Source organism: Pleurodeles waltl, chromosome 9, assembly GCF_031143425.1.
Source record: "Pleurodeles waltl isolate 20211129_DDA chromosome 9, aPleWal1.hap1.20221129, whole genome shotgun sequence".
Taxonomy (NCBI): Eukaryota; Metazoa; Chordata; class Amphibia; order Caudata; family Salamandridae; genus Pleurodeles; species Pleurodeles waltl.
The window spans coordinates 133,205,206-133,222,455 of record NC_090448.1 but is presented as its reverse complement, the minus strand read 5'-3'; the positions used below and the strand labels follow the sequence as shown (position 1 = coordinate 133,222,455).

Sequence of the window (17,250 nt, the reverse complement as noted above, 5' to 3'; positions counted from 1 at the left end):
CACAAACTAGGTTTCTCAATCAACTACGCAAAGTCACACCTTCTGCCGTGTCAAACACAGCAATACTTAGGAGCGACAATCAACACAGCAAAAGGGATTGCCACTCCAAGTCCACAAAGAGTTCAAACATTTCACAATGTAATACAGGCCATGTATCCAAAACAAAGGATACAAGTCAAAATGGTAATGAAACTACTAGGCATGATGTCTTCATGCATAGCCATTGTCCCAAATGCAAGGTTGCACATGCGGCCCTTACAACAGTGCCTAGCATCACAATGGTCACAAGCACAGGGTCAGCTTCTAGATCTGGTGTTGATAGACCGCCAAACATACATCTCGCTTCAATGGTGGAACAGTATAAATTTAAACCAAGGGCGGCCTTTCCAAGACCCAGTGCCACAATACGTGATAACGACAGATGCTTCCATGACAGGGTGGGGAGCACACCTCAATCAACACAGCATCCAAGGACAATGGGACATACAGCAAAAACAGTTTCACATAAATCACTTAGAACTGTTAGCGGTATTTCTAGCGCTGAAAGCATTTCAACCCATAATAACCCACAAATACATTCTTGTCAAAACAGACAACATGACAACAATGTATTACCTAAACAAACAGGGAGGGACACACTCGACACAGTTGAGTCTCCTGACACAGAAAATATGGCATTGGGCGATTCACAACCACATTCGCCTAATAGCACAATTTATTCCAGGAATTCAGAATCAGTTAGCAGACAATCTCTCTCGGGATCACCAACAGATCCACGAATGGGAGATTCACCCCCAAATACTGAACACTTACTTCCAAATTTGGGCAACACCACAAATAGATCTATTTGCAACAAAGGAAAACTCAAAATGCCAAAACTTCGCATCCAGGTACCCACAACATCAGTCTCAGGACAATGCGCTATGGATGAACTGGTCAGGGATATTTGCGTACGCTTTTCCCCCTCTCCCACTCCTTCCATATCTAGTAAACAAGTTGAGTCAAAACAAACTCAAACTCATACTAATAGCACCAACATGGGCAAGACAACCTTGGTACACAACACTACTAGACCTTTCAGTAGTACCTCATGTCAAACTACCAAACAGACCAGATCTGTTAACACAACACAAACAACAGATCAGACATCCAAATCCAGCATCGCTGAATCTAGCAATTTGGCTCGTGAAATCCTAGAATTCGGACACTTAGGGGGTTATTCTAACTTTGGAGGAGTGTTAATCTGTCCCAAAAGTGACGGTAAAGTGACAGATATACCACCAGCCGTATTACGAGTTCCATAGGATATAATGGACTCGTAATACGGCTGGTGGTAAATCCGTCACTTTTCCGTCACTTTTGGGACGGATTAACACCTCCTCCAAAGTTAGAATAACCCCCTTAGACCTCACACAAGAATGTATGGAGGTCATAAGACAAGCTAGGAAGCCTACCACTAGACACTGCTATGCAAATAAGTGGAAAAGATTTCTTTATTACTGCCATAATAATCAAGTTCAACCCTTACACGCATCTGCAAAAGATATAGTAGGATACTTACTACATTTGCAAAAGTCAAAACTAGCTTTCTCTTCCATAAAGATACATCTTACTGCAATTTCAGCTTACCTGCAAATTACGCACTCAACTTCATTATTTAGGATACCAGTCATAAAAGCATTTATGGAAGGCCTAAAGAGAATTATACCACCAAGAACACCACCAATTCCTTCATGGAACCTCAACATTGTCTTAACACGACTCATGGGTCCGCCTTTCGAGCCCATGCACTCTTGTGAAATGCAATACTTAACGTGGAAAGTTGCATTTTTGATTGCCATCACATCTCTAAGAAGAGTGAGTGAAATTCAAGCATTTACCATACAAGAACCATTTATTCAAATACACAAGAATAAAGTAGTTCTACGGACAAATCCAAAATGTTTACCAAAAGTTATCTCACCGTTCCACTTGAATCAAACCGTAGAATTACCAGTGTTCTTCCCACAGCCAGATTCTGAAGCTGAAAGAGCACTACATACATTAGACATCAAAAGAGTGCTAATGTACTACATTGACAGAACAAAACTAATTCGAAAAACAAAACTACTATTTATTGCCTTTCAAAAGCCTCATACAGGAAATCCAATTTCAAAACAAGGCATTGCTAGATGGATAGTTAAGTGTATTCAAACCTGCTATCTTAAAGCAAAGAGAGAGCTGCCTATTACACCAAAGGCACACTCAACCAGAAAGAAAGGTGCTACCATGGCCTTTCTAGGAAATATTCCAATGAACGAAATATGTAAGGCAGCAACATGGTCTACGCCTCATACATTTACCAAACACTACTGTGTAGATGTGTTAACTTCACAACAAGCCACAGTAGGTCAAGCTGTACTACGAACATTGTTTCAAACAACTTCAACTCCTACTGGCTGAACCACCGCTTTTGGGGAGATAACTGCTTACTAGTCTATGCACAGCATGTGTATCTGCAGCTACACATGCCATCGAACGGAAAATGTCAGTTACCCAGTGTACATCTGTTCGTGGCATTAGTCGCTGCAGATTCACATGCGCCCACCCGCCTCCCCGGGAGCCTGTAGCCGTTTAGAAGTTGATCTTGAACATTTGTAAATTTGTAAATATATTACTTTAAACTTCATTATGTACATACATATTCACTCCATTGCATGGGCACTATTACTAGCATACACAACTCCTACCTCAACCTCTGCGGGAAAAACACCTCTGCTGGAAAAACAATCTAAGATGGAGTCGACGCCCATGCGCAATGGAGTCGAAATGGGAGGAGTCCCTTGGTCTCGTGACTCGAAAAGACTTCTTCGAAGAAAAACAACTTGTAACACTCCGAGCCCAACACCAGATGGCGGGATGTGCACAGCATGTGAATCTGCAGCGACTAATGCCACGAACAGATGTGCACTGGGTAAGTGACATTTTCCATATATATATATACACACACACACATATATATATATATATACATACATATATATATATATATATATATATATATATATATATATATATATATACACATATATATATATATATATATATACACATATATATATATACTCACCAAAAGACAAAAATATACTTCCACTACTATGTTTCAGCTTCCTCCCTCCTAGTATAAGATTGTTTGCTCAGTGGCTACACAGCTGAAGATTGCATTTGGAATGTAAAATCAATGCAGTCCTGAGGTCTCTTGAGATGTGCAGTAATCAGGTGATATTGTCATTAATATTCGGTCCATCTGTAGGCAGTGATTTTAAATGGTACATCTAGAGGTTTTCTTTGGAGTACAGTAGTTCTTCCTTCACTACATGTTTTATAGGGAAAATCTTCAAATTAATATCAAATAATCAACAGGATTAAGAGAATTGGCTACAGGCTGATCAACTTTCTTATCAGTTACAGCAGATGTACTTGTTCATCCTAACTAAGACCCTGGAGATTATATATGCTTCGAAAGATTCACAAAATGAAGAACCCTGGCCCTCCCATCATCTCTGGCAGTGATAGAACCACTAAGAGACTTTCTTGATTTGTTGACCTGCACCTCCAGCCCACTGTCAAGGAGCGTCCGTCATTTGTTAATGGGCAGCAGTCACTTCCTTCAGGTTATTGAAAAATGTAAGCAAACCTACACATTTGATGACTACACACTTGCTTCCACCACAAACTGCTTATGACCTCACATATTACATAATTCATGACATATTTAATGACATTATCAGGTAAACTTAAACTTGTGTGTAAGTTAACTCCTTTTCAGTATTCTCAAATCTGTGATTTAATAGTAACCTTATGACTGCAGAGATTGTGCAGTTGTGTTGAAGAACACCACACATATAAAGATAGGCCAGGCCTAACTTTATGTATAGATTTTTCCACCTGACTCCAGAGTCTCCGCAGTTGTAGAGTTACTATTGAATCATTTGTTTGTGAATAACAAAAAAGAGTAAACTTACAGAAAGGTGTAAGTTAATCTTTATGAGTCAGGTCTAATATTGGGTAACTCCGCACTTTCAAGGTGTCTTCTTTCAGTATTGTTACCCACTTGCACAACTCTCAAGGAGGCCTGCTGTCACATAGATATTTTAATGTTTTACTTACAGGTGTCAGAGAAATGTTATATGGTTTGCAAATTTGGGGTGTTAATTTTATTTTAGGTGTTTTACTTAGCACATATGTAGTGCCAAGGATCAGTGGAGTTAATTTTTATATTTATCAGGAACAACTTGTATATAAGGCATTGTATGTAGAACAATAGTGTCATAATGAACCAGTTGAGACTAGATTACAGAAAGTTGAATGCACAATGTGAAGGGCAGAGAGGTTGTTAATTTGTAATTTAGACAGCACTGGATACCTTACCTGAAGTTAGTGTTCACATTCTATATGACGTATAATTACATTATAAATATTAATAATTTAGGCATAAGTCAAACCTTTGATTTCCAAAGCATCACAATATTTTGGAAAAAACTCTACCCCAGCAATACTACAATAACTCATGTACAACCCATACAACACTCAGACGCGCACACATACTAACACACACACATTCACTCACTCCTTCCCCTACCTACCCTTGTGCAATTGTCAATTGCTTCAATTTCTTGCTAATTAGTAGGACCTTTTCGAAACATCTCAGTGACCAAAAGGGCTCATCGGATCTGCAGACCTCCCACTTTTCCTCATCTTGTTCACCAAGCCTCAACATTCCCCACCTCCGGCCTCCTAGGCGCCTCTCAAAGTAGACCTGTTCTCAACAGTGTTAAGCTATCCTCATGCCTATTTGTTTTTTCGAGTTAATGACTAGTCTCAACTCGACTAATTCTTAGTTAGACCTAGATGACACCAGAAAGCAACCACAACATTCCATTGGTTTGAAAACCTCCATGAGCCAGTCAGGTCAAAAAGTGCATTTTCACGTTTCTTCTGATGCATAATAATTTTTTTTCTCTTTGATACAACCTCCTCTTCCATGAATTTGAGGGTTTTCACTTCCCAATTCTACCATGGAATTAATTATTCCAACATTTTTAGGTGTAACATTTCAGGTGTTTCCCAGGAAGGTATGGTATGTAAAATTACATTATTAATGAACATTCACAAAGGTATGTGTTTGTGAGTTTTTTGTGCATTTTGCATGGCTCCCTCCTGGAATTCCTTCTTTCCAATCCCCAAGCCTAAACTTAAGCTTTATTAACATATGTAATACTGACAGATTTTCTCTAATCATGAGTTCACCGTACAATCCTAAACTCTTTTACTACTGATTCTGTGAACCAGGATGTGGAATGTATGTCCTTTTTAGGCTGAGCATAGTAGCGTGCAAGCACTGCTCTTTTTGACATGTTGTCATCCCTTCTGTGGGCTTTAACCACGGCCATCTAATGCCCATCACTTTCATTCATTCCTGGCCCTGCCTTTCAAACATCCCTGGATTTCGTTGGTAAATGCTTTCCGTTTGCCCCGCTTTAAAGCTGTTTTGTTACACTTTGCAGACTGACCCTGTTACATGTATTATTGCGCGATTGGACATACACTTTAGTGTGGGTCCACTACTTTTTTCTTTTGTTTGTCCCCTTCGCGGTCCATGGCAGCCATGGTGCTTTGAGGTTTTATTTAGCGCAAACTCGATCGGAGGTATACTTAGAAGCTTGCACTCACCCCTCCCACAACACTGCCTGTTTTTGTAGTTGATCCATGTGTTCAAATGAAAAAGGCAAGCGAGCATTTCATTGCCTTGGCTGGAAAGTAGGTCTGTGCAGATTGCTTGCAGCATCTGCAGAACCACTGGTTCTCTGGGTCAAAAATTAGCCGAAGCGACCCAGACAGTCATGTTTCTGATGTTTAGTAAAGGCTTAATTGGCGCTGTTAACCCGCTTGTTTTTTTATATGTCGCTGAACCAAGGCGAGCTCATACCATTGTTGTTTTCTCTCCTCTTTCGGGGTGCATCCTGTTACTTCTTCTGTAGGGAAGTTTGTGCCTCAGTTGGGATTTGCAGTTTTGTGCTAATTACTGCACAGTGGATTTTTTCTCCCCTCCCCCACCCCAACACCTTTCTCCAGGAAAGGTTTGTGAAATATGCCGGAGGAAAAGCCGGCAGGGAGCAGCAAAATATGCGTTAATAAAATATAGCCAGTATGCTTGAAGGCCTTCTTTGCTCTGCTCTTGCTATAGTCCACCAAGATGTATTTACTTTTTAGAATGTCTTTATTAATATTATAGACCTGTCAACACGACTAGTTCTGTGCTGCTGCTGTGATTCACACGTATGTCCTCTTCCCTCTAAAACAGGGACAACTTGTTTTTATGTACAGTTCATATCATACATATGTGATTTCTAAGCACTATAAATAACAGTCATTACCAATTTAGTGTTCCACAGTTTTGTACTTCAGATCGACGGCAGGCTGAAAAGCTGAGTCACTTGGCCAGCATTGGGTCACGTGACGTGAATATCCCTGCATGTTTCAGTCAGTTGAGTTCAATTCACCGAGCCATATTTAACAATCTCATTCCTGTGTTACATTGCCTAGGTTTTCGCCACCACACCCAGTCCCTGCGTTCTCTTTCCTAAAGAACCCACCAAGTCTAGTGAGGTATGTAAAAGAGGCTGTACCCCAAATATAGGGCTGAGAAGGTCGCTCATATTTGTCACGTTCCAGTTTGTTAAGCGCATAGAAGCACTGCCTTTTAATACTATAGAAATTCACAGTTCTTTTTGGATGTTTCACTATCTTTCAATTCATACCAGCAAGGTGAGACTGAGATTGAGTGTTTTTACTCAGATATTTGCATTGCATTTTATTGTTCTCTGTGTTTATGTTTCAATATATTCGTTTTATTGTTCTGAACATTTTGTAGTGCATCATTGTTGTATCTTCTGTTTTCGTGAAACAGTATGTTTGTACTTGCTTATTTAAAAAAAAAATGAAAGTCACTGATTTAAAGCGTCTCTATCACAGGTGGAGAAAAAGTACTGCTCCTATTATTTCTGCAGAGAGGTCATTGAATGAATGAGCACCATGGCCTATCAACCTTCTTTTCTGCCTCTCTGGCATGAGTTGTATTGATAGACAGTGTGAGAAGCTTGAGGTTTGTGGATGATGTAAGCCCTTCACAAAACACAGACTTCAATTTCCCACATGCCTGGAGGCAAATTTGCTCACACAGTGTACACTTTGTTAATATAGAGCATTCTGCCTGACCTGTGGCACCACTCACTAAGTGAATTCAGCGACAAGAAAAAAATCGGGGTAGTATCCACATACGGGTAATAAAATAGGTATTTTTAGATATCAGAATTTTAAGGCAAAAAGTCAGTGGAGGTGTTCCTAGGACAATGAGACTATCATCGGTCAGCACAACATTCTCTTTCTGTCTAGGTTATCTTACGTTCCCCAGACTAGGTTGGGGAGACGCCAAAATAATAATAATAATATATATATATATATATAATAAATAATAGCAACATTTTTATTTTTTGTTGCAGATACAGGAAGAAGGGAAATGGAAGTGCTAGAGTTATGCAGGGCCGCTGGAATTATGTGGCAGAGAGGACCAAATTATGCAGCAGTATTGACCAATTTATGTGGCAAGAAAAGTCCAGTTATGCATTTACAACACCAATAGCTCTAGCTCAAGCAAATATGAGACCTATTGCATTGCAAATGCTGGTTTAATCTTCGATACACAATAACATTTGAGAATCAGGTCCACAATACAGAGTTATACCCTTTCTTTCTTTTAAAACCAAAGTTCTGTCTTTTTATATATATTTTACATTTTTGTTTTATTTTGTTTGTAGTTTTTTCTGTGCTGCCCACTGTGGGATCTATGCACAAAGACACTTTTACCTCCAAATATATTTGACAAGTAAATACAGTAGGGCTGGACTTCATTTGAATCTTGAGGTTACCAAAACCCAAGGGGGACACAGATGCTGGGCTTCATAAAGTATTTCATTCGTAAAACAAACATGTTTACTGAAAAGCCTGTGTTAAAGAATATTATGTTTACCTAGTAAGGTCAGTAAATAAGTACTCTGCCGAGAGGGCTCTGAAGACAGAGGAATAGGTGCGCCCAATACTTACTGCACTGAGCCCCCTGCACAATGCTGAAGGCCTGGGGCAGGGGTACAGGCAAATAACAAGAACGTGTTGATATAAGAGACATACCAATAACCGATAATGAAAGTAACCGAAAGAACTGCCTTAAACCTCAGATGAAGGGACCTTATTGTTAAAAATCAAAAACAAAAAAGAAAGGCCATCCATTATCTATTGTGACTTAAATTGTTGTAAATTCTCCTGGATTACCTCAGCTGTGATGGAACAGTTGCATCATACATTTCACACAAATGTAAAAATCATGCTTCACCATTTACCCCACCGATGCGAGATCACCGAAGCCTCAACTGATTGGTGTATTCCGCACTTGATTGCAGTCAGTGGAAGGAGATCAGTGTTTCTAGATGAACTGATTGCAGTCAGTGGAAGATCAGTGTTTCTAGATGAATTGATTGCTATGACCTATGCCTCTCCTAGGGACAGTTATTAACTCGTGAACAAATTATAGCTTGTGAATGTAACTTTATCAAGTTTTATTATCCGGTGACTGCACAGTATATTTCGGTGATCGCTGCCAGGACACCTTCTCGGGTAACAGTCGCACACTACAAATTGCATTTTAATAATCTATGTACATAGACTGCAGAATATTTTATGACATCAGTGACATTACTGAAGTCACGAACAGTTGCATTTTTTCAAAAATATTTTCGGACACTGAGAATAAAACTTTGTTACTATACCTTTCCTTTAAAACAACCTCATCATAATACCAGTGGTACTCCAGCCTCATAGCTACAACTGTATAAAGGGTCGGGCTGGGCGGGAAAATAGGCCCGGCCTCGAAAATAATAGTTATTCCCCATTAATGAAATAGAAAGGTAAAAATGTGTCCATGTTTGCAAATTTGGGCAGTTTTTAACTTGAAAAGATACGCTGCACAAGTGTTTTGCAAAGCATGGATTGGAGTTTGCTGCAGGCAATGTTTGTTTTAATATCAGGGAGAATAACAGCAAAAAACTGGATACATTATTGTTTTTTTAAATCTTAAAAGTTCATTTCAAGGAAAGATTCCACCCAAGATGTAAGAGCGGTCCATGGTGTATGTAGTTTCAGTTGAAATCATCTTTTAGAGTTATGGTTTCAACACAATAACGTTCCCTCGGAACATAATTATTCATCAGGATTATGAACTATATGAGAATTATGTTGTAATACTTGTGCACACTGATTCATTTGGTAGAAAGTTTTTAATGGTTTACATTTTGAAATTATATCTACTTAGTGAAAAAGAAAAGAAATTGGCATAAGCATGACACTGGGCAGATACCTGAGGTCAAACCTGTGCAGAACGGAAGTCAAATCTTCATAAAAGAACTCAGAAGTCGAACGTTCCCAAAGTAAGATTTTAATGCTTTTTGTTGTATTGTGAATGACGGTAATATCAGAAAATAATTGTTACATGTTCACGACAATGGGCATACGATTTATTAACAACATAAACCTTTCAAGTACATGGAGATATTTGTTACATGTGCTGTATGCACGCAAAAGGAAAATTAATAAATGAACAAGAGACTTGCACTTGATTCTTGCATTTCCATGATAAAGATTTAATCACAGTCACAGAATGGAGGAAATTAACCTTGGTGGACGACTGAATCTCCCTGTTCAGACCAAGCTCAAAATTCTCTCCCTGAAATCACCTTTTCATTTTCCGTTGTAAATGGCATGACTTGGCACCCGTGGGGTGTGGGTCTTCAGTTGCCCAAAAAAGAATGCAAGAGAAGGCGTAGATATAATTATGTAACACAACGTTTAAAAAAGTATACTGCTCTATGTTTTGCAGATGCGTGGACTAAAAGATGCTCTTGACCCATGCTTCATAATAATGCATCTGAAACAACTAAGATAAAGATGACAAATTCTGTGTACCAATGATCCACCCACAAGTTCACCCACTTGCCCAGTGCTACGACTTGAAAGCCTAGCTCCAGCATTTTTGCAATTCCTCCCTGACCGAAATATATGTAGCAAACAAAGGGAGCTCAGTTCCTCAGCATTCTAGCTGCAGAGATAGCTGCCAGGTATCACGTTATCTGGCTTTAGATTGTCTCATCTTTTTATCCCACAATAGTTTGTTTATTTAATCTCGTACCTAAAGGACTTAAAAAGGAAACTGCAAGTTCCCTTAGCACTGAATTTCAATTTCTCTTCACCAGTCTGGCATAACTATGATCCTAGTTAACATAACTAAGATGCTGGTTGTCTCAGCTAAGTTCCTGGTTGACATAACTAAGATCACAAGTAGGTTTAAAAAAAAATAATGGGTGGTTTTACTGGAATTAGATTCCAATGGCATGGGCCCGGCAGGTGCCCTCGTAAGAGGGCCCCACAAAGTATTTCAGTGTCTGCCTAGCAGACACTGAAATACGCGACGGGTGCAACTGCACCCGTCGCACCTTCCCACTCCGCCGGCTCAATTCTGAGCCGGCATCTTAGTGGGAAGGTTGATTTGCCCTGGGCTGGCGGGCGGCCTTTTGGCGGCCGCCCGCCAGCCCAGGGCAAATCCCAAAATACCCTCAGCGGTCTTTCGACCGCGGAGTGGTATTTTGGTGGGGGAACTTCGGCGGGCGGCCTCCGCCGCCCGCCGAAGTTAGAATCACCCCCTGAATGTGATAATTGAGACTCCAATGAATGTAAAACCATGACTGGAACAGTTTGACATGCTGCAGCACGTAAAGCTAGATTAAGACAACCCTCAAAACCTACTTGATTTTGCATCAGATAAAAATATGCAAAAAAAGGGTCAATGGGATTTGAGCAATCTGATTTTTGAAAAGATAGCATGAATTTCCTGTTGTACCTGAAATAGTGGGAGATCTAAAAATCATGAAACTTAAGTCATAATAAATACTAAGAAATGCTATATCTTATCTCATTTGTGAGAGGTATATTACATGGTGATTTCATCGTTTTGAAACAAAACATGATATGTAAGGCTGTTACACATAAACACTGGACACAAAAACAATTTAGTGGATAAATCATTCCATAAAAATACATTTAGCAAAGAGGATGACACACACATATTTATGTTATTTACTAATTACATTTTAAAGTCTTGGCTTGCTAAAGGAATCTGCGTGATAGCGCTGAAGCTATGCTGTAAGCTATTCCAGTTGTAACAACCCCCTTTCTCGTGTGATGGATGATTTGTGGAAGGCAAGCCACCTGTGGACTTGCAGATCCAGACTTAAGAAGGCATTGAATTACTCCAAGATTGGCCCTATCCAGTTCTGAGTTAGTGTGGGATACATCTGAATGTTCAGGTTTGACTGTAGAAGACCTCAATGAAGACTTCTGTTATTAGTTTTGTTTGGAATCTGCCAGGTTTGGGTGAGTTTTAGGGTCTTGAGATGGTGAGTTCTAGAAGTGTGCGCCCATAACCCAGATCATTCAGCCTCTATAGCATGTTTCTTGCGATTTCATATGGCATGTGCAATCAGATCTGAATTGCTGGACCTCAAGCTTTATAGGGTATATAGTTTAGAAACATTCCCTGTATGTATTTTGGGCCTTGAGTCTCATGTGTTTTGAAGACAATGCTTGAATATCATTCTTGGTGCTGCCAGGAAATAGACAATATCTTTGAGAGGCAGGCAGCATGAGCCGATTTTCTCAGTTTCAGGCATAGTCCGATTAAAGATGAAGCAATGCATAGTCCTACACTACATGACGTGAGGTGCATTTTAGCCAATGAATAACATAGTGGGATTCCCATGTTCGTGGCGCAACAGCAGCGCATAGTGACAATTAAAATCAAATTACATTTGACAATAGACTGTGTTAATAGACTGTGTTGTGCTATGCAATCTGTTGCACATGTAAATCCCTCATAACATCAGAACAAGCATTTTACATTGACCCAGTTTTCAAATGTATCTCAATACCAAAGGGAACTGGAGAGCATAGACTACAATTCAATGATCAAGTACAACATTGTGTTTCAGGGTGTAACTATACAATTTCACTCAGCTGCTCATAGAGCTACTGTGTGATGGACAGTATAACGCATGATAAATATCAGGGTGAGAGAGCTTAAATGGTACTTGGCTGGGAGAGCTTGACAAGTATCTAGTGAGAAACATATTTGTGTATTTATTACATTGTGATTGGTCAGTTTTATTGTTCATTGACAGCCATATGCCTACATCGTGGTTTCTATTTTATAAACAACAAGGTTGATTAGGGGCATTGCTACATATGCTGTGTATCACATGATCTCTCTCCACTTTGTTCTCTATGACGCCGAGGGGGGGGGGGTGTATCGCATCCCTTTGTGTGCGACAACCTGACCCTTGTGAGATTCCTCATAAAGAAAAACCCTCTAAGTGATGGAATTAAAGTTATTGCCCTGATCCAAGGCAATGTGGTCTTTGCTCCAGGGGTTAATGACAACATTTTGCCACCATGAAAAACTTGAAGGCTCAACACACTCTTCAAAATTAATGACAGGTGAATCTTTAATGAAGATTGAAGACCTTAATAAACATGTTAAATTGCTGAATATATACTTTAATAAATACTTGCAAATTCAACATTGCGTTCTGGCATGTCTCTATAGGACCCAAGAAGCATATACCAAAGTGCCTACCTTTGGTTGCTTTGCTTTGTTACTACACATAACAAACATCTTACGCATCATAGCAGGAGTGTCAGTGGAGGGTAAATGTTTTTTACTTTTGGGTTCCCTTCTAGGTCTCTAATTTTGATGCTAGGTATGGAGCATATGACAGATAAGTGTCAAACAGGCACAGCGTCATGTCTTTTGGACATTGTTAGACCTTTCTGGTCTTAGGACTTTAACCACTTTACCACTGCTAACCAGTGCTAAAGTGCATGTGCTTCTCCGCTAAGCATGATATCATTGGTGTAGCCACAATTAGCATAATTAATTTACATGTAAGTCCCTTGTAAAGTGGTGTATCATATACTTAGGGCCTGTAAATTAAAGGCTACTAGTGGGCCTGCAAAACTGTTTGTGCCACCCACTCAAGTAGCCCTGTAAAACATGTTTCTGGCTTGCCACTGCAGAGCCTGTATGTGCAGTCTTACTGCCACCCCAACTTGCATTTAAAACCCGTTGCCAGGCCTTAAACTCTCCTTTTCTTGCATGTAAGTCACCCCTAAAGTAGGCCCTCGGTAGCCCATAGGACAGGATGTCGTGTAAGTGAAAGGCAGGACATGCACTTTTAAGTTTTTCATGTCCCATTAATGTGTGCCTACAGTCTATCTCCAATCCGTGTCTGACTTGGCTAGGTGACAGTTACACTGTGTATTCCCTTCTGTCACCCACAACACAGGATACTAAGCTGCATCTGCATTCATCTGCATACTTATGGGTTTTCCTGGGGAGGAGGTTGGAAAGAACTCACTCTTACAACTCAAAAGGTAGTAACCAGAGTGCACACAATGGGGCTGATTACCTCCCACTGATAGTGTGGAGTCATCACCCACATCAAAGATACATTTTGTACTGGGTTCTGACCACCCAAGATCAGATCACTCCTGGACCTGAAAGGACCTGTGCTGGAGTAAAGGCTGCTGCACTGAAAGGATTGCTCCATTGCTGTGACTGATTGCTCCCTGGAATTGCTGCTCTTCTTTGCTGCACTTCCCTAATGCCTGCTGACCTCTACCCTGCTTAGAGGGACTACAGACTGCACTCAGAGTGACTCCAAGGGCATGCTAGCTTGTGCTCTCTTCTCCACCAGGGACTCTGGGACATCAAAGACCTTGTGAAAGAATCTTTGGAACTACCCCACCATTTGCAACCATACCAGGAGCGGCTTCATCTGTACCTACCGCCCCCGTCAATGACAACTCCAAGAGCAGTTTTGTTTCCCTCTGCCGCCTCGACCAACAAAGATACCTGAGCTGCTTCACCTCAACCTGTCACACCGCTTTCCAACAGGTCTGCAAGTGGGCCCCACTGACACTCGCCATATCAGCCAGGACCTGCTCTTGACCAGAGGAGAGCCTTTGAGTGTCCCAACCAAGAAGTTTTACAAGCATGTGGTGCCCTTGTTGCTCTGAGTGGCGCTGCTGTCCGTGGTGCCCGACTGGTTGCCTAAATAATAGGGATGCACTGTGCCTGCCAGTGGCCCTGCACTTCCACATCACTCTGGTCCCTGCTGCAGACTGGCTCCAGGTTTTCTCTTGTTTACAGCCTCCGGCCACAGTGGTGCAGTTACAGGCTGATTAGACCTGAGCAGTCTTGACCAAACTACAAGCGCAGTGTTACTTTTTTTTTTTTTTTTTACCTCAACACCACAGCTGGATCCGAACAACTCCAACCAACCCTCACAATGCTTCTCACTGGAGAGCAGCGTGTTTCCAAAGGTACTGTAAATATCCTAAAACAATTACCTTATAAAGCACTCTTGTTCTGTTAAAACCTAATGTAAATTTCTTTTGATATTTATTGGATTTTTGTTGTCTTGGTCTTAATTTATACAGATAAATAACCTCTAGTTTTCCTAAATGAGTGTGGAGTCTTTATGTGGTGTTTTCATTGTGATTGCTGTGTGTGTTGCACACATACTTTACACATTGCCTTCTAAGTTAAGCCTACCTGCTCTGTGCCAAACCACCAGAGGGTGAAAACAGGTTAATTTAAGTTGAATTGTGGTGAATGATGTAGCTCATTAACCTTTCCTGTTCCTGTTAGAAGCATTCAAGTGGGCACCCTTACAAAGGAGATGACCTATCTTCTCCATATCTTGACAGTAGTGCTAAAGAAATATATGACTTGTGGATGGTAGGCAGATGTTATCTCCACATTGAACCCATGGAGGATAAACCAGAGAACAATTAGAAGCAGGGAAATACTGACACAAACTAAACTAACTAAAGGAATCCTTATTATGACAGTATTGGGCTTTGCTTGATGATCTGTTTATACCCTAATTCATCATGAAATACCCCTTCAGCCCCTTTTTCAAAATGTGCTGGTTCATTGGGCTGCTGGAAAGTATTCCCGTGATCCAAGTAAAAACATATAGAAATCCTGAGGAATGAATGTGATATGGTGACACAAAATGGAAAAAAGAAACTTAATGAAATCGGGTTACTGACCAATTCAGCTTTGCTTCTGCATCCAATGTCTTGTTAATAGTATTATTTTGTTCACTTTCACTGCAGCAGTGATACCCTTTGGTATCATTATGAGCAAAAAATAAAGACACAGGATATTATTTCATATGCGTTGACAGAGATAAACGGCATCAAGATGGCATTACATTGTATATGGGATAAAGTTCCCACTGCTATACATATCTGATAGAGACTTCTAGTTGCAGATTCCTTACCTTAGAATTTCCCCCAGGTGTCAGACTGGATCTGGATATTTTTCCTCGAGCATTACCCCTGCGCGTCAGTAAGTAGCGCTGGTCGACTCCAAGGGCGTCGTTGGCGTCATAGACGCCTTGAAGACGTTGGGAGTAGTACATAGACGCCGCCTCAGCGCAGTGATGTCAGTTCTTTTCTTTCCGCGCCACGCTCTGAGCCAGAGAGAGCTACCCAGGTCTCTTGTTGAGCTACTTCGACCCTTTTGTCGAGTTTTCTGACAGTTTCTTGGTGCGTCGAGGTAAGAAAAAGAAGTCGTCGAAGCGGTCCCGTCGCCCTTCGGCTTCGCCCCGTAGCTCGGCTGATGCAACGCGGGAGGAGCATCGATGCTCAAGACGTCCTTCCTCAGAGCATGCTTCTGGGTTCGCTCTGCGCTTCCCCGAATTTCCAGGAGCCGGAGCGACCCCCACTTCACTTAAAGAGTCCTATGAGACCATGCACCTCATTTTTGGGCGGATCAACACCGATATGGTGCCTTCGGCCCAAGGGGTTTGGTTGAAGGGTCTTTGGGTTTTGCGCCAGCGGCTTTGGCTCCGGTCACCGAGGTCCCATCTGGATCCGCTCGTGGATCCGCACGGACGCCAGTCATACCACTGAGACCTTTCCCAGCGCTGGTTCGATTTCTGACGCTCCTGATGTCAGTTGTGCCCACTATCGGCATCGACCTGATCCTTATCCCCGATGACTCGGAGTTGGAGCATCGTCGGCCGATGCTGCCTCTGTCCTTGATGGGGCCTACTCACCCCAGGTCGGATTTGGACCCTTTTACCTATGGGTACGAATTCCGGGAAGGATTGGAGAGGTCCCTGGAAGCTTATGAATACCAGGATGACCTATCTTTGGACTGGTCATAGGAATTGGGCGAGGCCAGTGGACTGGACACTTCTCCAGATGCTGGCATGCTGTCTTCTCCTACCGTGGCTATGGCGGAAGGAGTGACTTATGCTAAGGTGGTCAGCTAGGGCAGCTGAGGTCCTTGGCCTTGAGCTACCTACTGAAGAGGTCAGGGCCAATCTCCTGACAGAGGTGCTTCAACCAGGGGCTTCCACATCTGAGCCCCTTTTGCCTTTCAATAAAGCCCTCACTGATGTCCTTTTGGGTACTTGGTCCAAACCCAACACAGGGGCACCTGTGAATAGGACTATTGCACGCCGCCATTGGCCCGCCCCACACCCTAAATTCTTGTCCCAACACCCCTCTCATGTGAGTCTTATCATCTAGGCTTCCTCTTTCTCAGGCACATTCCCTTTCAAACCCCAGGATAGGGAATCAAAAAGGCTGGAACAATTTGGGAAGAAGATGTTTTCTTCCTCCAGTCTCACACCGAGGTCCATGAGCACCGTATACCTTTTGGGCCGCTATACCCACTCTTTGTGGGATACGGTTGTGCAAGTTCTGCCGCAGATACCGGAGGAGGCCCGTGCTAACGTCTCCCAAGCTGTCAACGATAAGAGAGATGTGGCAAAGTTCACAATCCGATGTGGGCTGGACACGACCGACTCTCTGGGCAGATCGGTTGCTACGACGGTGGCCTTGAGACACCATGCCTGGTTGCATTCTTCTAGTTTTTCAGGGGCTGTCCAACAGTCTCTCATGGACATGCCCTTTGATGGCTCCTGCCTCTTTGGAGACAAAGCGGACTCGGCCTTGGAGAGATTCAAGGATTCCTGGGCTACGGCTTGGTCCATTGGTCGTTCCGCTGCCCCTCGCCCCTAAAAGTCC

General features: G+C 41.8%; 1 protein-coding gene across 2 annotated transcripts in view; it reads left to right on the top strand.

Annotated features, from left to right (window-relative positions):
* Positions 1 to 17,250, top strand: part of PHF2 (PHD finger protein 2) — a 450,390-nt gene that overhangs the window by 262,599 nt on the left and 170,541 nt on the right. For both annotated transcript variants that reach the window (XM_069206411.1, XM_069206410.1), the window contains exon 3: positions 9,404 to 9,518. In XM_069206411.1, coding sequence (XP_069062512.1) covers positions 9,404 to 9,518 — 115 coding nt within the window. The remainder of the gene's footprint in view (positions 1 to 9,403; positions 9,519 to 17,250) is intronic.